The sequence below is a fragment of the Saccostrea echinata genome, unplaced genomic scaffold, assembly GCF_033153115.1.
Source record: "Saccostrea echinata isolate AGI-Se365-2 ecotype Australia unplaced genomic scaffold, CSIRO_AGI_Sech_v1 ptg000052l, whole genome shotgun sequence".
In the NCBI taxonomy this organism is placed as follows: domain Eukaryota; kingdom Metazoa; phylum Mollusca; class Bivalvia; order Ostreida; family Ostreidae; genus Saccostrea; species Saccostrea echinata.
This window is the reverse complement of record NW_026889801.1, coordinates 10,992,706-11,015,549: the sequence shown is the minus strand read 5'-3', so window position 1 is coordinate 11,015,549 and position 22,844 is coordinate 10,992,706. Positions and strand designations below refer to the sequence as shown.

The 22,844-nt window shown below is 33.1% G+C and overlaps 1 protein-coding gene across 2 annotated transcripts; it reads right to left on the bottom strand.

The window, feature by feature from the left end:
* Positions 1-7,564: 7,564 nt before the first annotated feature.
* LOC133204040 (methylosome protein WDR77-like) lies at positions 7,565-21,964 on the bottom strand. Of its 2 annotated transcripts, none has more exons than XM_061339825.1 (9): positions 21,803-21,964; positions 16,341-16,526; positions 13,928-14,069; positions 13,697-13,746; positions 12,320-12,390; positions 11,746-11,839; positions 8,725-8,905; positions 8,455-8,532; positions 7,565-8,086 (listed from the first exon to the last, which is right to left on the bottom strand). In XM_061339825.1, the coding sequence occupies exons 1-9, from the start codon at positions 21,858-21,860 to the stop codon at positions 7,843-7,845; spliced, it is 1,104 nt and encodes a 367-aa protein (XP_061195809.1). In that variant the 5' UTR covers positions 21,861-21,964; the 3' UTR covers positions 7,565-7,842. The 2 variants fall into 2 exon arrangements, with proteins under 2 accessions (XP_061195809.1, XP_061195810.1); XM_061339826.1 differs by having other exon boundaries at positions 11,785-11,839; positions 21,803-21,960.
* Between the last annotated feature and the right edge of the window lie 880 nt (positions 21,965-22,844).

Sequence of the window (22,844 nt, the reverse complement as noted above, 5' to 3'; positions counted from 1 at the left end):
TAAATTGTTAAAATCATGACCCCCGGGGGTAGGGCGGGGCCACAATAGGGAATCCAAGTTTTACATTGAAATATATAGGAGAAATCTTTAAAAATCTTCTTCTCAAGAACCACTGGGCCAGAAAAGCTGAAACTTATGTGGAAGCATCCTGGGGTAATGTAGATTCTAAATTGTTAAAATCATGACCCCCGGGGGTAGGGAGGGGCCACAATAGGGAATCCAAGTTTTACATTGAAATATATAGGAGAAATCTTTAAAAATCTTCTTCTCAAGAACCACTGAGCCAGAAAAGCTGAAACTTATGTGGAAGCATCCTGGGGTAGTGTAGATTCTAAATTGTAAAAATCATGACCCCTGGGGGTAGGGCGGGGCCACAATAGGGAATCCAAGATTTACATTGAAATATATAGGAGAAATCTTTAAAAATCTTCTTCTCAAGAACCACTGGGCCAGAAAAGCTGAAACTTATGTGGAAGCATCCTGAGGTAGTGTAAACTCTAATTTTTTCAAATCATGACCCCCGGGGGTAGGGCGGGGCCTTAATAGGGAATCCAAGTTTTACATTGAAATATATAGGAAAAATCTTTAAAAATCTTCTTTTCAAGAACCACTGAGCCAGAAAAGCTGAAACTTACGTGGAAACATCCTCAAGTAGTGTACACTCTAAATTGTTCAAATCATGACCCCAGGGATGGGGGGGGGGGGGGGGGCACAATAGGGAATCCAAGTTTTACATTGAAATATATAGGAGAAATCTTTAAAAATCTTCTTCTCAAGAACCACTGGGCCAGAAAAGCTGAAACTTATGTGGAAGCATCCTGGGGTAATGTAGATTCTAAATTGTTCAAATCATGGCCCCTGGGGGTAGGGCGGGGCCACAATGGGTATTACAAGGGGGGAAGTCTGGTAATAAACAGCATGGCCAAAGTTACTCAGGTGAGCGATGTGGTCCATGGGCCTCTTGTTACGATATGTAGTTGACAAGATAGAAAATATAAGTTTTGTTAATATTGAGTTCTCTTCAATTTCATCTACGAAACGTCTTTCAGTTTTGAAGAATTCATGAATATAGGAACCTGCTTTACAAAAGAACTTAAGGAGTAAGACCATCAATTTTACCTGTTTCTTACATCTTGCACACCCAATTTCGTTGACTAAATTGCTTCTATATGTATAAATATCTTTCCAAATTCTTTAGAAAGTACATGTAGATATATCTTTTTTTTAAAAAGAATTAATGTAAATAAGAAAATTATTCGCTAAAATATTTTTGTCTTTAATAGTTGCAATTTCTTTTGTAAAATGGGGCCCAGGACATCTCACTCAGGTATATTTCATGAAACGTGTTCATGTGTTCCTGAAAAAAAGGGTCAACCTCCACAGAAATAGTTTCTGTAACCAAAGATCAGGGTCAACTCCATATGGCAGTATTTGAAACATTTTATGATGTCTTCATTTACCTGCTTCTGAAGTTTAAAAAAAAATCACAAGTGAAGCCTGTTCATCCAATTTAATTGCTCAACCCAGAACTACCACGTACAAGCCATATTTCCTTATCTTGCAGATGAAAATTCATATCCGGCAATAAAGCTGACCCTTAGAGTTATCTCGATATTAGGAATCGTATATTACTGTATCAAAATCTCTCAAGATATAATGGTCCTTAAGAAAAATCTCTTCTTAGGTTTGTTACTGTCTACAGAAACATATCTGATGCTTCAATCTCATAGACTGCTTTGCTTTGCCTCACTGTTTTTGAGATTGATCGATCCAACATACTTACAAAGACAGCCATCAGCAAACTTAAGACCCCTTTATAGACTGCCCACTTAAGAGTTCTGATTTTGTGGTATTTTTATGCAGATAGAGTAATCTGCCCTTTGATCTAGAATGTACAGTTTATCACTAAAGAATCTGGGGGGATAAGACGAGCCATGTGCCCATGCCCATTTTTCAGCTATGCAAGAACATTTATTGGAAAAAATTTCTCAGTTGTTCAAATTTACTTGAGCATTTTAATGTTACCGTAGTTTTCAAAATGATATTTATATTCTAAACAAGCTAAACAGTTGACTTTCATTTACTGTCACAAATGTCTAACATGGGTAAGGACTTCTATTAATTAATCTGCATATTGAGTGTTTACACTTATTGTGGAGATATTATAAAAATGTTAACATCGTATATAATGATAATGGTGATCTAGAAGCGCTTTTCTTTAAAATAAATAAAACGGGAATAAAAGTATTCAAATATCTATTATAATTTTTATCCGGCATTTTAAATAATTTACTGTAAATAAGTTCATTATTACATATATATTTTTTATTTTCAGTGAAAAATATGTTATTCCTATAGACATTTTTTATAAAGTAAAACAAAATTAAAACTAAAAAATTCCAAAAAAAAAAAAAAAAATCAGAGCATGACTCGAACACTTTCCTCAATAAACGTCCCTTTAAAGAGCTCATCGCTAACCACTAGACCACGGAGGCACACTAACATTTCCATTTAAATAGCATACAGTTCTCTATATTTAGCAAGCGTTTTTGGACTTAGAATTTTTTAAGACCACGGTGAAAATTTAAGTAAGTTAACTTAATTTTTTATGTAGAGTGGGTCTTCATACCAAATTTTTGCAAGTGTAAAAAGCAACATCTTTCCATTGCCTTTCATTAATCGTTCTCAAAAAAATGGTACGATGACCCACTCTATTTAAAAAATGTAGTTATATTATCCAATTTATGTCAGTTTCTGTGAAAATTGAGCGTGATGTCATTTTGTTGTGTTAATCAGAATCATTTTCGCTGTTACAGTATTCAGGTTTTGTCAAAGAGCTAAAGCCACGAACCATCAAATTTGGCCCTGTGTTTTTCACAAAAATAAAGTTTCGAATCAAAAAGAGTACTATACATTAAATGTTAGAGGACAACATACTTGTTTTCCATACGTAACGTATTTTGTTAAATAATGCGCCATTAGGCACGTGCGACGGTTGGAACATGAGACGATGTGATAAAAACGTTAAAAAATGCCGATTTTTTGACACATTTTCCCAAAGTTAGATGTGGCCACAGTCAAGAACATCTTTCATACTTACCATAGATATAGATATTGCCGATGCAAATCTTTATGCTTATTATCGTTGTTGTTCGTGGGTGTGGCCAATATGAAATTTGATTTTATATTTAAATTTTGATGCATCAAATAATCACTAATTTGTGAATCAATCGTTAACATTTAATTCATACACCAATAAAAAACTATACATTTCACAAAATATGCGAGAAAAGCAATTTATTGTTCGTTTAAAACGCTTATTGTGGAAAAACACCTTAAGAATAAACATTTTCTGAAATAAATATCTAGCAAAACATGGTTTTTATTGTGAATAGGTCCATTGTATATGACGTTACTAATAATACGTCAGTTGTGACGTCATAAAGGCTCTAAACTATTTGGAATGTTGCTGAAAAGTTTTGTATGATCTCGAATGCTGTCTTTAATTTATTTGTATGATTTAAGCTCAACTGGATGACACCATCAAATTATTAATTAACAGAAATTCACGCCAAATTGTTTTCTTTACTGCCCTTAACACAATACACCCCCCCCCCCCAAATGCCTGCTTTGTTAAAACTGTTATTAGACCTTCAATTTTATACATCTTTTATTTATATGTTTCTTTTTATTTATTTATTTTTTTTTTATATTCTTGAGACAATTTTAATACTATTGTGCGTGTTAACAGACATGACTCAAATTGTAAACAAATTAATAGAGAATGTAGCAAAGATATCACGCTAGACCTTTGTAAAATAAACGAAATAATAAAAACATAACTTGCTCAGTGTGCAAAGTGAAAATTAAAAGAAAAGAAATAAAAAACACATTTGGATAATCATCTACATTTCGGCTAAACAGAATCTAGGTCACGGGCGCGGGTTCATCAAGTGCATTTGTTTTGACGAAACCCAATATCGGTACACACATACACGTACATGTATACTATAACTATATATTATTTTGTACCAGCATATATAAGCCATCGATGTAATAACTGTATTTAAAAAAATCCTCTGAGATGATTCTTATGCATGTACACAAAAGGGTTAATTTCCATCCTACTTCAAAAGCATATATTAAGCATATATACATGTATTTTGCAATATGTCTGCATTCAATAAATTCGAAGTGAAGATGATGCATGTGTATAACACATATATACTGATTTTCTTATCATTTGTGAAACATAATTCAACTACACCCAAGTGAGCAAAAAGAGAGAGAGAAAGAGAGAGTCCTTAAAATGTGTTTAAAAATCAAAACAATGAACCAGGAATATGTTCTTTGAAGCGTATCAGCGTAAGTTGTTTATAGCTGGTTATTTTAAACCCAACGATATAATTTTTTTTTTTTGATAATACATATAATAATAATATTTTTTTTAATCTATTGTCAGCTTATTCTGGTTTGTACGCTTTTACCTCTTTCCTCAGTATTAATTAATTATTAGTATTATGATATTTAGAAAGGACTTATCAGGGGTGGATTCAAGACTTCCAGTTAAGGTCGAAAAAAAGGGGGGTGTCATAAACTAATGACAGCAAAACTTTAATTAATGTAATTATTCAAAGTTTAATCCTATAAGTTGTCTTGAATTTAACTTTCTTTATTGTTTATTAATAGAAATCAATCTAGAAATTGAAAATTGGTCTAGATTTTCCTACTCCTCTCATTTTTTCCTCAGTGAAAATGGGGGGGGGGGGGTGCCTGGTGCGGCACCACCACTGTGTACGAAAAAAATATTTCACAAGGGAAACTGAAAAGAAAATGTAGGGACAGCTTTTATTGTTTCTGCGGGTAAGACCTTTTTTAAGCAAGTTTTTGTTGAATAAAATCAATCTTGCGCTGATTGTAGGACAATAAGACAAGGATAAATGAACACCTATACATGTGTTTCACTTATGAATGTGACCCACATATCAGCAATATAAACGCAGCTCTACTCTTTTCATAAACCACCAAAAACATTATATATATATGTGCAATGATATCGAAAGTGGGAATTTTACACTTTATAGTTACGTATGCTAAAAACGAGTATTTGCTCATCTTTAATCATTTTTTACATTTACATGGAAAATAATCATATATAAATTTTCGCAGATTTCTATCTTTACGAATTCCTTGCAGTAAAGATATTTGGGAGAGAAATATTCGAATATTTTGCAAGAGAAGAGTGTGTGTGCGGGGTGTGGTTGGGGTGGGGTGGGGGTTCTAGCAAATACCGATAAATATATAATAATGAACAGGGCTGATTTATTTTCTGCTTTAGCCTTAAATTACTGATTTCTCAACAGATTTATCTTTCCTAAGAATATTTTGTTTGAAATGTATTCCATATTAATCCAAAGAAACTCACATTTAAGGCGACAGTGTTTTAATGAGTTCCGTTTACTAAATAAAGCATTTTGATAAGTTGCGACACCCCTTTTCAATTAATCTATAATGTTTTATGTTTCTGTCTCGAAAACGACATTCAAATTATTGTTATAAATGAATACAATAAAACTCATTTAGTACGAACACGGATATACCGAATGTACAGCTATCGCAAAGTTTTTTGCAATCCCTTGCAAAATTCCTAACAATTCCGTGTAAAATTTTACGGCTATATCGAATTCAGATATAGCAATTTTACGGTTATACCGAACTAATTTTGTGTCCCCCAGAAGTTAAAAATAAAGAAATGTACATCTTTTAGAGCGAATTTTCAAAGATCTAAATTTTTAAAATATTGAACTGATATATTAATTTTGTAAGTAATCATATTTGAAACTCAATTCATCCGAAAACTTTTGAACTCCAAAGTAAATGTTGTATTTTATACTTCTGTAAATACATGTACATTTGTTAGCCATACTTGAAGGAAAAAAAACATATCGCGAAATCTCTATGTATACTTTAAGGAATTTGTTATACGGATATAACGAATTATGGATATAGCGAAGTAATTTCGCAGTTCTCCAGAACTTCGCTATAACTGAGTTTTACTGTAAATGGATTAGAAACAAGTCCTTCCAACTTTTTACTTCCTCCGTTTTTCCAAATCATTTAGATCTTTTATATGTTAAAATGCTCGCAAGTTCAGGATCTAAGAATTTCGGATTAAAAGTCTATTTCCATTTCAACATTTTTTTTTTTTTTTGCAATTACATCTATAGATCCAGTTATTGAATTACATTGTGGCTCTTCAGTTTAGAAACATTCGTTTTAAGATCATTTCAAGTATCTTATTATTTTTTTCTGACTGCCCCCTTCCCCACTTTGAAAAACAAACTTCGTGCATGGACGCGCATTCCAAAGATATAAGCTTAATATTTGCAGGAATATTGGAAAAAGTCCGGAAAACTAAGTTGGACGGGCTATCGTCATTTGAAGCAAGTCATATGTTTTTTTTAACGATGTTTAATACTCAATGCGTACATGTAACTAGGAGCGATGCATCGCACAAAAATATGTTCAAGGGATAGAAATACAATGTTCCTTCTTAAAAATTATAATAGAATAGGGACCAGGTAGAGTGTAACGCAGTTGCCATCAAGACTGCGATGTGACATCAATTTCCAACTGCTCTTAATTGTCTTAAATTAATTATGAAGTTTATTAGTAAGACAAATGTCCATTCCAATTGATACGAATTTTAATTCAAAATCACATATGTAAAATCGCTCAAGGTTATTTTTCCGCCCTACGACGTTACGTTTCAAAAAATGACGTTCTACTAGCATTTTCTTTTAAAACACCGTCATACTTCAAACTCTCTTTTTCAAAAAAATATAATCGATATTCAAAAAAGAAAAACGGCAAAGAAAAGCTAAAAGTGTACACTATCAACTGACAAAACCCCGTTACTTTTTGAGACAGGGCCATTTTTGATGGTCCGTGGCTCTTGCTCTTTATATGCAAATGGTAATAAGCATTACATTAATTCAACAAAAAGTGAAATTTTTGTAAAATGAATTTATTGATTTTTTATCGATCGTTATGTAGGCATATGGCTCGGCTTATCCCCCCAGTTTCTTTGTGAAAAAAAATCAAGCATTCATAATACTTTATTAGACCAAAAGAAATAGACTGAACACTTCATTTGCAGGTATTTGCCCAGTTAAGTAAACAACAGTGATATCTGTTCACGAGTACTTCATTCTCTTTGATCATTTATCCTGGGGGGAAATGTGAGGTACCCTATGATGAAAATGTTATAGATAAGCTCAATATTTACTTTACAATTTCTCAAGTTTTCTCAATGTCCAGAAAGTTGTTTCCTTTGGTGTAGAAAGGGTCCTTAATGAGTTAAAGTATGTACAATCCAATTATTGCAAAAAAATAATGTTCAAATATAGTAAAACCTCTTAACCAGCCAGCTGCCAGAAATGGCAGGATTTGAAGGGTGACCTGAGAATTTATCATGTAGAGATGATGGTTTACCAAGGTTCAAACAATTGGGTGTCTACATGTAATTAAATATATTTTTATGAAATAAAAAGATCAAGTCAGGTTTACAGTCCAATATGGTATCCTTTGTATTTATTTTTCAATAATGATATGATACTCAACATACTCAATGAAAATTGAATTTTCGAGATTCTTTTATGAAAACGACTTAACACATGTAAAACACCACAACAAGCATATGCCACATCAAAAACTTGCTGTGAAGAATTTTCAAAAATACAACAACTAATAAATTGAGTAGAACCTGTGACAATTTTGATTCTTTTGCAAGAAATTCTAATCACGAGAACACAAGTACATGTATAACGAGGTAGATTCACATCATGTGGATTCCACTTCAGCACCATTCCCATTACAAACTAGTGAAATGTTGGCTATCTTTTTAACACTATCATTAGCTATACTGTCCGTCTCCATTTTGACAACAACACAGTCCTCTGAAGTTTGTTCACAATTAGAAACACAGTGTTTTTTCACTTTCGAGTCCCATCCACAGCTATAGAGCTTCTCACTTCCTTGCCAGCTTAGTCCGGTCACGAAATCTGTGTGTGTTGTGTCCCTGAATCTGAAACATAAAATTGTTAAAAATTGAAAGATTTTTCTAGCTGGTTAAACATTTCATAGAGTCTAAATTTTTAATGAAGACAATCAGCAAATAATTAACATACAAAACAAGGTTACATGTACCACACTGAAATACAAGTAATCGGAAAACAAATCTGTCAGTTAACATGAAGAAAGCTTGATGTCCACTATTTAAATTAATGAATCTCTCAAATAAAACTGTCAACCTCATTGTAAACAAACTTAGTTTACACTGCGACGTAGCTCTAGTTTTTTAAGATATCCTTTAGGCAAAACTTGTAAATAAAACAAGTTTTACGTTGTAATGTTTCATACGATATCCTTTAGACACCCTGTTTGATGACTTACATTTGTCGACCAGTCTCCTTGTCTATGGACATCACTACAGCTGTACAATCTTCTGAAGCTGAGGCTAAAAGACTCGGACTGGAAAAAAAAAAATCACAATTTTAAACTTCAGTTTACACCAAGTTCTGTTTTGTATTGAAAAAAATACGACTTCTTTGTCCCATCCTAAACATGAATTCAAATTTAAGAAAAGATTTGATCAGATTACTTCCCCTTGATGGAATTAGCCATGAAATCCAGCCATTTCAGAAGAAGCACCTGTTGACTTACTTTTCTTTGCAGAATGATAATTTTGTGACTGCTCGAGAATGGCAGCTGAAAGACAACGTTGCTCCCACAGCTTTCCTGGTATCCTTGACAACCACCTGACCACATTCCCCACCGACAGCAAAATTGTGTGACTCAGGTTGCCATACAACTTGTTTGGGGGAATGTTGAAGGGGGGAGGTATCTACAGAAAATATAAGGGACAATGAATTTATCATTTTATCACACGTAAAAAATGATATCAAAATATGTTACTTTTGTGCAATTTATGTCAAAAACCCTACAATCACAGATTATTCATGATTCTTCTAATCTGATCTGCTCAAGTCACATTATTTTTTTCTTGATAAGAAATTGCAATGTTTTTTCCCTTGATAAACTTTTTTCTATAATAAATTCATTACAAGGATTTAAGTAAAGTTAAAATGACTGGCATAACTTGTAACAATGTACAGCAAAGAATAAAAGAAAAGCACAGGTACTTTGAATTAATTAAGCTCATTGATTTAAGTTTGTCGATTATCTAGTTGCAAGTTGTATAAATAAATTCAACACTCAATATTACAAGATACGATCAATATTCAGTTAGGTATTTGGGTTTGAGTATCAATTCGGTTAACATTGTAGTTACTGGATGAATTGCTTGTAAACTCTGTTCATTTTGTAGTTACTGGGTATAAAACTGGCCAAATCTTTAAATGATCAACAGTTGCCCTGTCATCGTAATGATCTTTCAGTAATCTCCCACAGGTCTCCATAGTTTCTCTTTCTGCAAGTTTTTACTCTTCCTAGAAGTCTTTCGATGATCACAGACTTCATCAAAGGACTCCCAAAGATCACCTGAAGAGCACAGAAAGATCAGCCTATGATCTCTTGAATCTCCCAATGATCTCTCTCAGGTCATTCAACAGAAAACAAAATTTTTTGAATGTCTAAGGTAGAGATGCTCTCGAGATCGTTGGTAGACTGCAGAGATCAATGGAGGTTACTGGAGACTGCATTGGAGATCTATAGGAGAAAACTCTACTTGAGAGACTATTGAGAGCTAAAGATCTTGGAGACTGGTGCAAGATCTACCACAGTGATATCCTTATTCCCTAAAATTCTCTGATCATTAACACATTCCACAGAAACAGACTTTTCAAGCTTTCCAAAGATCACTGAGAGATCAAACATGTTTTACTTTGCTCAAAGGTCTCTTTTAACCGAGTACCATTTCTGTGACTTTTTTTATTGAGTTGGTAATTATTGTTACAGTGACTGTAAGTGTTACTGGGTAAGCTGTGTAAAGCATAATAAATTCTTTTGTTACAGGGTTACGCGGGTATGTTAAGGCTACACCCAGAGATATCCTACTTGCCTTTACAATATGACATCATAGTAAGCTGTATGACGTGAACTTTAGAAATAATGATTTCTTAATATCTATATTAAAAGTTTAATTTCAGGTCCAAGAAATGAATGGAATCATTCAAAACATAATACAAACTAAATCTTGTCGTTTTTGGGTGGTATAAATAGCTAATTATTTAGCACAGGGGTTAAATACCAAACCCATGACGTCATAACTATTGATCAAATATTTGCCGGGTGAAATTAAAGGTGACGAGAATTCATGTAAACAAATATATGAAATGGGAGTTTTAAAGCATATACCATGAATGTTATGTGTGATTTGTAAGGAATTAAAGATTAAGAATCAGGTACGCTGATATATTCTTTTCATGTTTTCTTATGACGGACACAAGCAGTGCTTTGAAATCCCGATCAGCCTTTCCTCTGTGGGCAGATTTATATATATGAAATATATTTATTACAATTTCTCATTTTGAATAAATGTTTCTATTCCAAATAAATTAACTATGTCATTGAGAATAAAAGTTAAGCTAGTTTGTGTGCGCAGGTGGATCGAGTTGGTGAACACTTTCTTTGCTTTACTATTGGCTATGATTTCTCAATGGCCATTATCATAATGAAATATCAAATCAGATCGTTTCTTTTGTGATAAAAGCGAGCCAAATCTAAAATTCAAATTACTGCAGATCTGGCGATTCCTGTCTGTAGACTTTACCACCTCGTACAAGGTATTTTATTCAATGTTAATTGTCAATAACTTTGGTTTAGAATTTTTCTTAGTAAATAAACGACTAAGATTATGAGCAATAAAGTTTAATATGTATTTACTTGTCAAATGTAATGCATTACTTTGTATAAATTGTATATATTTACACGTACTTTTAATTTTTTTTTGTAGAATCACCTTGTTGATATGTGAATAAATATAGAAACCATCATCATTTCCATCTTTATATCACTCGGTCACATTTCTATAACAACAAAGATGCAAAAGTTCAACACTACGCCGCATACTTTGAAACATAATTTTTGTTTGTATAGAAAGCTTGTATTTAATAGTACTTGGAAAGTGCTGCTAGAATCGTGTGGTTAACATGAATTAATAACAATTCCTTGATCGTATGTATAAAATGTAAAAATTTTGGTAAGGTTTCATGCGAAACTTTGGAATATTTTTTTCTGTGTCGGGAGTGTAGGATTCTAGCAGCACTTTTCATGACCCAGTGATGTTTTTACATAATCATTTTCACTCAAAGAAATGAATTATCTCCGGGGTAGTGTTGAACTTTTCACTTTTTCATTAAGGCAATTTTTCTATTTATAGACGTCACGTGAAGGCGTCGTGGTGAAGTGCTTCTTTTAGGCTAAGAATCAATGACGTCTATACAATTGATAATAATAGTAAATGTTTTATCTATGGCTTTTCCGATTTATCAATGTTACATATTACGAAAAGAAAGTCTAAATTCGCTGAAATTTGATCTGGGTACTGCCTTAACACATCTGTGTAGTTAAGTGTAATAAGCAACTTTTAGTGTTAGTGGGTTAGTTATGTTAAAGTACAAAAAATTCTGTTGTAACTGGATTAGTTAACTCTGTTTAGTTACTTCTCCTGTTCAGTGTTACTAAACTGTTACTGGTTAGTCAAAGCTGCTGTCCTACACCCACCTACTCTAGCTACGGGAACTACAAAGGGAGGGAACCCACCTATATCTGTCACAGGTCTGGATTTACGTGTGTCCCAAAGAAATACACTGCCATCCTGAAAAACAAATTTTACATGTACAACCATCACAAAAATATCATTTTGTATCTAAAATCATGTTTGAAGTACAGTTGAACTTTGATATCTATATAAACCTTGCATAGGAAGTCCGAACCACATTTTATTTAAATATTTTTAATCTGGATATCTTGAATCCCCTGATATCTCCAAGTTTTTTCATTACATCATCGAGCTTTCCCTAGTTTGTACATGTATTTTATTTAGCTGTGTCAGACTTAAAACCTTATTATAAGTGCATGCAGATCTCTATTAAATTCTGACAAAAGTTTTCTATCTATCCTTTAAAAAAAATGGCATGTATACATGTAGGTGCATGATTAATTTAATTTTTCAATTTTAAATCACTGAACCATGCAAGAGCATGCCATTATCCTTGTTTCTGTTCACAGAGAATAACTGTTCCTTTCTCCAGAAGTACACATCTTAAGTAAACAACCATCCATACGGCCAACTTACCGCAGAACATGACAGAAACAAAGCTGGTTCTGTTGGATGACAGCTTACACACTCCACCACATCAGGGTGAGCTGAAATACAATACACCACTGAATTTAGAATTCCTCCAGAGAATGCTTCATTAATTTCTATTCAAACATATCATCATTCTACAGTTTGTATCTTTGATTTTGATTATCATTCTCTTTCTTTCTTTTTTTGGTTGCAATTTTCTGAGGAAATTTTTATTATGCTCAGATTGAATTTGCAGTTTCTTGTCTGTTAAGGTTCACTGATCTTTGATAAGAGAGATAACTCTCCTACTGGAATAATTCTATATTGTCATTTTAAAAGACCATTTCTATCAAATTATCTCCAAGGAATGCTGAAATAATGTGCATTTTAATAATAAATTAGAATTCTTTTGGAAACTCATTTAGCATTAAGGCAAAATTTAATATGAGTGAACAAATGGACAATAAACCTTAATTCACTGCGGTGTTTCTAAAAACAATGGATATAAACCCAAAGCAAAAAGTATACCGTAAAGTCACGTGTATTGGGCGCACTTTTTTTGTCAGAAAATTGTTCAAAAGTTTGGGTGCGTGCATTACATAGGAACTAAATTCAACCCCCTTTTTTCTAGACATAGATTAAACTGGTGTTGACGACTGACAAACGCATCAACATTTAGGAAAATCATCACTGTGGTTTTTCTTGACTGAAAGTATCAGAATCTTTATTGTAACAACTTTTAAGTGTCTTTAAAGTAGATTCAAAAATTTTTTAAAATTTATTTTACATTAAGCAATCCGGAAGACAAGCCCCTATGCTCGTAATCAGCAAAGTTTATTTAACAATAGATGTTTTACACACCTTTTTAATTACCTGGTATCACTTATATACATAAGTGTGACACTAATTATGCTTGGGATGATTTGTTTACATAAACACATGTACATGTACTTGGAATGCATTTTCAGCACAATATCTCAACATGCTTGAGGTTATAGAAAAAAAGTTAGGGACTTAGCTTTTAATTTATACCAATCAAATAACAATTAAAATACAAACTAAACTTAATACATGTAAATAAAGCTTATATGTAAACTGAATTTGCTAAGAAAAATAAAGGTTGTATCCTACTTTTGTTTTTGAAATGCTACGAATATTCTAACTTTTTAAACTTTTTCTTTGAATTAGTTGTGCTGTGAAAATACAAGATAGACAAAAAGAGATACATCCATATTTGCATTTTTGGGGGTGCGTTTTATCTATAGGAACTGCTTTTTTCTCGGATTTTTCCCCCATGGTGTGTCCATTACAAGAGTGCGGCCTTTACACGTGACATTACGGTATGTCTCCACAATATACTAAGCTTGAAAGAACAGGACTAACCTCTATAGGTATTTGTGGAGTGCATGTTTTCTAAATCCCAGACTTTGACACTGAAAAAAAAATTAACATCAACATTAAACAAACATAACATTTCACTACCTGTAATGAAAATTCCTTTTTTCATTGCTATTGGTATTCATAACTATTCAAAATGATCCAGATAAATTGAACTCTTGGCTCTGAAATACTTGTTTTCAGGTTTCTTAATAAAAAGAGGTAAGATCCACTAACCATCTGTCTGCTCCACACGAGACAGCCTTCTTTCCTCCACTGACCACAGCTACTGAGGTCACAAGGTCATCATGTTCCACCGCTCCACTCAAGTGGACAAATGTGTGTAAATTATCCACCAACTCCCATACGGCAATGCCACCTACAGTAACAAAGACATGCAACATTGCATGACCATTTTTCAAATTCTCATGTATTGCACCTGGGTTCAAAATGAACTTTAGATGAAAATTTTAAACCTGTGTGTGGGTTTTTTTTTCCTTACTAATTTTTTCCTTTAAAAATGTCAGGATATTTTAAGGACAGATAAGGACAGGATAGAGAGGCCTGGAGGAATCTTGTCAGCGGCCTATGCCCCAAAAAGGGTAGCAGGCATAAGTAAGTAATTTAAGGACCTTGCACAATTGATATTTTTCTGGTGAAATCAGGTTTATTAATTCATTTTGTTACCCCCCCCCCCCTTTCCCTTTCTTCCAAATCTTGTAAATACTCCAAGTCTGATTTTCCAATTAACACTACTAAATTCTTCTCCCTTCTTACACAGCATGTCTACACTTAGTACACTATGACATCTGAGAGATTACTAACTAAATCTGGGACATATATGACTGCAGTAAGGAGGATGTAAAAGAAAAGGGACAACACTTTACATTATCAAGAGTTAGAAGAAACAAGAAGATAAAATGTGTAATACTGCAAGTGCTTTACTGTCTGAGGTCAAACAAAAATACATATTTGTTTCTTGTAGCATCCTTTGATAAAATCCAGATTTTTTTTTTTTTTCAAAATGTAATCTACACCTTCATTCAGTTTTGTGGTCACCAAAGATAGAATTATAATGGCTGCTCTGCAAATAACACTACATCCCATACATTCTCCGTACATGCACCGGTAATATGTAATAGTTTTGTGAGGCCTGAATATAAAAACCCTCTTCTTTTCACATATTCAACAAAATAATATATTCTGAACAAAATAATAATCCTAAAATCAACCCATTTAAACAAAGAACATAATTTATGAGTCAATCAAACAAGGTGTCTTCTACTAAGTTTGTCAATTTCAAGTAAGAGGAAACAAACAATTTGTTGTGGGGGACCTAAAAACAGAGAAATAGAACATGAAGTAGACATCCAAGAATAACACTCTGATCAAACTCATTTGCTTGCTTTTTCTGTAGATTAGGTGCACAATAAAACAGATGGCAAATTTAGCAGACAATGTATTCCTCTTGCACAATGATCATTTGTTTGCCTTCACTGTGTTCAATCTCCTCTTAGAACACTTTTATGCTTTAATTTTTGTTTTACAAATAAAAAGTTTACCAGGTTACATTGTTTGGATTTTGATGAATTTTGAAATCTTCTTTTCAATTATTTGACAATTTTTATTCATCGTGATCATGACTGTAATTTACCAGATAATTAATCATTTGAATGTGACCTTGAATCTTAAATTAGACTTTACAGTTACAACAATGAAAAAGATAGCTTTAGAATATGTTGATTACTATGAATCCCCTTAACATAAATACATAGTATGCCCTGTGCTCAAGAACTAACTAAATATAATACTAATCCCTTCACCCTACCCCCACCCCAAACCCCTTATAAATTCTCCTAACTTGCAAATTCCTAATTGCAGGTAAACTTGTATTGGCAGTAGTCTAATTAAATCTTCAGATAAGTATCAAATTCTCATCAAAAAGCCATTCAAAATTTTTGTCCCCAATATTTACCACCTACATTACTATTCAAAATTTGTATATTTCAATAGAATAATTTTGATTCAAAATTTTATCACAGACATTTACTCAGACACAATAACACACTGTTGGAATAAATGTCCCCTTCTTTATCAACGGTTATATGTATGTGTCCATGAAGTGCCACGATTAATTAACATGCCATTAATACAGAGACAATTAGTTCTGTACTATGCCCTGCCTAGCCTAATCCTTCTTTATCAGAGCTGGCACCTCCCCAGAGACTCGTTAAATGACTGTTTTACACTCAAGTTTCTTTTTTTACTTTCAGTAAACCTTCACCTTTTGTAACCTTTAACATATTTTAAATAGTCTTGATCAGATATTTTCATTTTAAAACACACATTTAAATGGTATTTGGAAACATTTGGTATTTGAAAACATTTCGCTGGGTTTTTTTTTCAAGTCTTGGAAATGCCTTCATAATCTTGGTAATAGAATTCTATATTCAAACAACGAAATACACAGATAAGTACTGGACGGGTGCTTTTTTTACTGAAATATTTCTCTGGGAGATACAAAGTACTTGGAATGCTAAATAAATTATGCCACCAAAAAATTGGTATAAATATAATTATCACTTTTCATTTCTCTATAGTTTTGACTACCAAGATAGTGGTAAATGGAAAACCTAGATCCACCACTTACCCGTGTCTAATCCCACCAGGACTTTTGTGTCATCCAGCCAAACAGCCTCCTTGAATCCGGCCTCCAGCTGAACTCCAGCTGTACACTTCTCCACATCTGGAGCACCATCTGGATTTGAGTAGTACCATAGGGATCCATACCAGTACCTCCCTGTTAATCCGGACGCTCCCAGCAGAATCCCTCCATCTAAATAAATTATAAAACGAGAAAACTTTAACATCATATGTAAATTTCCAGAAAGATTTAGAGAGGTTTGCATAATCACATTGATACAGGAGCATCAAAATATGTACAATTGCAAGAAACAAGAAATTGTAATTTTAAGTTAATTTGTATATTTCACCTTAAAGACAGGTATTTGTAATTAAATCAACAGCAAGAATACATTAATAATGAAAGGTTCTAAATCCATAAATGTTCAAAATATAACCTTCACCTAGCTATATGTATATTAGTCGAGACATGTATGACAAAATAATGAAATCACACCTCTAGGCTTTGTTCATAAGGTAGGACAAATTTAACCTCAGTATGAATACCACAAATTCCTCAATATCTTACAAGGCATGGGTAAGATAGAAAAATAGAAATTGTGTGGAGGGAGCATAAAAATGAATGATTACATTTAGATGTAGCCAGGCTACATACATTAGGACTTTTTGTTTCATGATGTTGGGAAGGATCATCACATATCATGTTAAAGTCCCATTCAAACAGCTCTTAATGCTTGCTAATCTTAAAGTGATCAAAATGATCCTAATAATAATGGAACTTTCTGACTCCCAAGCACCTAAGATTTAAATATTAAACACAGCTGAAATAAACTTTGAAATGTAAGAACTACTACTATACCATTCCCTTTGTAGACTATGGCAATACATGCACTACCCATAAAATCCATGAAAGTAGACCCCCCACCCCACCCCCCCAAAAAAAATACTTCTAATGATTCTCCTTGAAGAATTGCTACTGAAGCAGTGGTCCAAATGACCAAACAGGTAAACTTTGTGTGAATGGCTTCCTATTGCTCCACAGTTTTGTTTAAAAACTATTCCAAACTATTTTTAAGAAGCCTGTGTTTGCATTCTTGTGGAAATAGAAAAGAATGCAAAGAAACAAAAAGCTAAACAAAAAAAAAAAAGAAAGAAATCTTGCAGACAGTTGGAGGTATGTTTTCTGTGCCATACCACAGTATAATGAAGAAAGCACTTCATATATAGCAAGTCTACAGTCTATAGAAAATCAGATGTGCAGTTCTTTTTTTATAAATTTAAACATTTCATGATAATGACCAGAATAATTAATAATGAAAAAAAGTTTTATGACAAGAATATTGTTTACAACTACAATTTTATTTTTCAATTACTGATCAATATGAATAATTCATATATAGCTTTGATCACCGACCATGTAACTCTGATCAAATGAACCTTGCAAAATTGACTTCGCATTTTTTAATTGAAAACATATTATGATAAGATATATAGTGAAAAGGTGAGTCTAGCCTTACACCTATCTCCTCTAACTTCTTATAAAGAATTTTTCCCTTTTCAATCAAGGAGAAGAAATTGAGATTGTTGAAACAATTATTGTATCCCTGAAGGTCTGATTAATCCACAGAAGAAAGTGAGCTTGTTTGAATAGACGTGATAAGGAAAGAGCCCCTCTCTAACTGGAGAACTGATAACATGGAAGTGATGGACTATATCCAGCTACAAAGCTAATCACTTATTGACACAAACTGTGTAGGTATACATATCCCTGTCTTTTGTGCCAAGCAAATTAGAAATCTGGGAGTGTGCCCACATGGGATCTATATGGATGAAAAAAAAATACTTGGGACTTTTCTGGTTCTTGACATTTCTAAACCCTATTTCTGTTCATCTTCATGTTCACTCATCAGTGTGTTGAGGGAGGGGATGTTTCTTAGAATGTTAAGACTAAAGAGACAGGTTAAAAGTTAACCTTTATTATGTATATTACAATGACAATTCTAACATGTCTAATGAATCTTGTTATCTCTAAAGACTCTACAGTAAGACTAAAATCTAACAACCTTCATTTTTATGGACACATATTTTTTTTTATTCAACCTTTATAAAACTGAGAATGTAATTCATCAATGATTATAATGTAAACAGGGATTTATCAATACGTTTTTAACTATCGGTAAACAGTAGCAAAAAAATGTCGAATGGCCCTTTTAGTTACAGCAAATTTCCTGATTAAAAATGCATTTATACAATTAAAATATATTTATTAATGATAGTTCAAGAAATGATCCCCCCTCTTCTCTCAGAATGCAGAATTTTGCTTCATTCATCTGAAAATTTCAAGGGGCATGCCCTTGAACTCCTGTAGTACATTCACACCTCCCAGGTGCAGATACAGGGATTTCTTGGGGGGGGGGGGGGGGGGGGGGGTCCCACCCTAGGCCAAAAAAATCCAACCCAAAAATTTGTTGACAGGGGAACCCCCCCCCCCCCTTTTCAAAAAAAAAAAGTAAACTCCATTCCCAAACAGGATAAACCTATTTTGAGCGAAGGATGGGATGTTGAGCCTCTTTCCTTCACTTCTTAATAAGCTTCATATGAATGAGTCTTCCAACTCAACCCCTAGGGGTCCATGTTTTCTAAAGGGGAGGGGTTCTAAGGTTTTTATTTAAGAGGGCTGGGTGGTCGTGGCCACTTTTAGACTATATTGATCTCCTTTAGAAGAAAAGCTCCATTTAAAGATATACAAAAATGATCAAATTTTAAAACTAAAATGTATGAATTTTTTCTTTGCCAAATGATAGTTGACAGCTTAAGATATCATATCTAAAAAAAAATAAGTTATATCTGATAGTTAATTTGTTGACCCCCCCAGCCTCCTTAATTAATTATTTACCATGTACACTTAATTTCCAAGAGAAGGGGTTCCCTTCCCAGACCCTCTAGATCCACCCATTCCTCTAGCACTAATTTCCTGCCATTGTTCTCATTTTTCTCCTCTTACATGAAAAGGTAAGTCAAATAATCCCTGATAAATAATTTATAAATAAATTTAAGTATTTTAATTAATAAGTTAATAAGTTTGATAAAGTGGGTATTATTATATAAGTAGATGTTTTATATCTTATTTTTAAAAGATTTCCCAGTTTAGTTCATTTTAAATTCTTTACAATTATATTATAATCCAAGTCTGCATTTCAAACAATATATGCATACAATGAACCCTATCATATGTGTGGCCATAAATTCCAGAGGTATTCCTATACTGCACTTAATTGATCTAAAATTTGATACACAGATTGATAGAGCTGTCGAACCCTTAATCTTCCCATAGTAAATTATTGCTCGTAACTGATCTGGAAAAATCAGAAACAGTTACACACACTCAAGAACAACTCCTCATTGTCAGCTATACAGGATATTTAAAAGATGATGGCCCTTAGTTTATTTCAGATGAGTTGTATAGGTTCACAGCGATAAAATCTTTTCTTGCAAAATCTTTTTTTTCCTCCCATTATTTGAATTCTACATAACTAGGTCAACAGTCCAGAGAATGAAAATGCTAAAACTAAATTTATTTATCTTCCTTTTTACTTCAGGATCATGTGAAATACACAATTTACAATATGTTTGCAGTAGGGATTAAATCAGAGAAAGAAATTTTTCTCTCAGTTACAAAATTTTAGCCATACACCTAATTTGTCCTTGAGAATAAAGAAAAGAGAAGGAATCTAGAAATTTCAGAAATATCTGTCTTCACTTCTTTTAATAGAAAAAAAATAAAGTGCTTTCCTTTGTAATCCCCAACTTAGAAAATCTTTATAGAAGTTGAGATAAATTGATAAATTGCTCTTTGTAACATCCACAGCACCTATACTTTTATTGAACCATTAAGTACTATTGCAGACAAAAACAAATTATTACTGCTTCACCCCTAATTTTCTGACCAAACGAAAGACTATTTTCTCTCGGGGCCTGGGAAGGGACTGCACCATGCGCCATAAGTGCATACTGCCGAAAAATGGTGCAATGCAGTAATGTTGCACTGCGCCATGTAGCACACCTCGCAAATATTCTGTAGAATGCGAGAACACAATTTTTTAGTTTGTAAGTTCATCACAGTCAGCGCATTATAGACGATTCCATCTTATTTCAATGATGATGATAGTATGGATTAATAAAATCAGAAATGCCATATAACATATTGACAACCTGATGCCAAGGAAACAGAAGCTTTTCCTCCCACCTGGTTTGTAACTGTTCAGTTGTTTTGGACGGCTGACCATACAGCAACACAAATTTAACTTCATGAAAGTATCGCACATAGAAAATGCTACCTTACAATGTAATATACCATATCAACAGTCTACTTATCTTGGCCTTTAATTCCCTCAATCCATAAATTAGCATTTAGAATTTTTAAAAAAAAATGTGCTTTAATTAGTTTTATTATTATTTTTCAAAATACTTGTCATGTTAGAATGATTTACTGAACATACAAAGTTCAATGATATGGTAAAGAATTCATAAAGTCAAAGTGAGATATGATGATTTGTTGATTCTTATAGTTTTTTTTATTATGATTTTCCTATAAATATTGTTGTCCAAGTATACAACAAAAAGTGATCAAACTTAAGGTGAAAATAACAGACAGTGACAATCTCTTAAATCTACTTTTTTTACACCTAATATTTTAAAATAGACCCAATGAATTTTCTCTTGGCCCCTAAACTTTCAAAATGGACCCATCATTTCAGGAAAAATGGTGCCATTGGACCCTCCTGTTCTTTGACCTTCCCAGGCATTGTTCCCTATGCAGCTTTTAAGTTTGTTAAATGTTAATTATAATGACATGGTGAGGTCTGACACAATCTCTTGATTCAGCTATAAAGCTCGAATTAGCTATAAAGCTTGATTAAGCTATTGAAACTAGCTTGATTTAGCTATATTATAATACTTTCTTTTTTTAAAAATGTGCATTTTATTCTAGTACATGAAAGAAACGTCTTATTTTGCTGCTGTGATAGTTTTCAACTTTGTGTGTTGTTCTGAAAACAATTAATACGTGAAAAACTGTTTAGAAATCCGTAGCCTCTGCACTCAACATGCTCAAAGAACTTTTTGGTTATATAAAGCAATTTATTTCTGGAATGAAATTATAAAGCAGGACAACAAGATAATTGATTGGTTAATAAGTCAGCACAATCATGTAATGTCAATCAATATTGCACAGAGAATGTTCAATTCTTAAAATACAATCAGGACACACTTGCTCTTGACCTTAACCACGTGGGTCCACATAATAAACAACAAATTAAAATCCACAATTAAAAATATCGTTTTCACTTTGACAATTCAATTATGTCGATCGTGAATCCATGACAGACTCACAGAGAAAATTAAGCTTGGTTCTTTGGAGTACAAAGAAATGACAATGTGGGCATTTCATACAAAAACAATAAGATTTACCTTTGCGACACTGAATCACGTCCAAGTGCCGATCCATGGCGGCCGGGATTTGATCCATCACTGCTCAACCGAAACCAATGTGTATTTAGCAAAATTTTGGCTGTCAACCATGTGCACTCGTTGCCGGAAATGCGCGCGAACTAATAAACGACAAGGATGCTTCGTTGTTTCTAAATGTTTAAATCACATAAGATACATTTATATGATCATATTACTTAAGATGGGTCCATTTCTCAAACTTTATTTGAGAAATTTTTTTCTGTGGAATAGGAAGGATAAGTTTATTTTACGACTTGCCAAATTTACGAAGATGGTACGAGTTACCCTCCTTTCAATGCGCTAATAGTTTCTGGAAATATGGGGGGTGGGGGTAACTGTGTGGCCTTGGGTTCTGAATACCACTATACATTGTATTTTAGAATGTAATGCTTTAGGATATCTGGGAAAGAAATTCTTGTGCCAGAAATTTTGCTCTAAGCCTGGAAGTTTTATGAAATGAGATGTTGAATTTTTATATTTAAAAAAAAATTTTAAAAAAAAAGCTGTTTACATTTATTACTAAAATTAATTGTGTAGTCTCTAGATCTTCTCCCTCCAGCTAGACTTGACTCACATTTCTTGTTTGATCCAATGTATATAACAATGTATACATGTATTATATCATAGGCACTCCCCATCATCGATAATTGTTAAAAAAATACATATCTACTATCAGGAACCTATATACTAACTTAGTATATAGGTCCCTGCTACTATAAAACTATTACGAAAGCCCATTGAGCTCATTTTCGTAGGTAACAAAAATATATTTTTCGCGTTATAACGCAAAACTTTCGCGAATAAACGCGTAACTTTCGCGTTATAACGCGTAACTTTCGCGAATAAACGCGTAACTTTCGCGAATAAATGCGAAACTTTCGCGTTATAACGCGTAACTTTCGCGAATAAACGCCTAACTTTCGCGTTATAACGCGAAACTTTCGCGAATAAACGCGTAACTTTCGCAAAAAAAAAAGCGAAACTTTCGCGTTATAACGCGAAA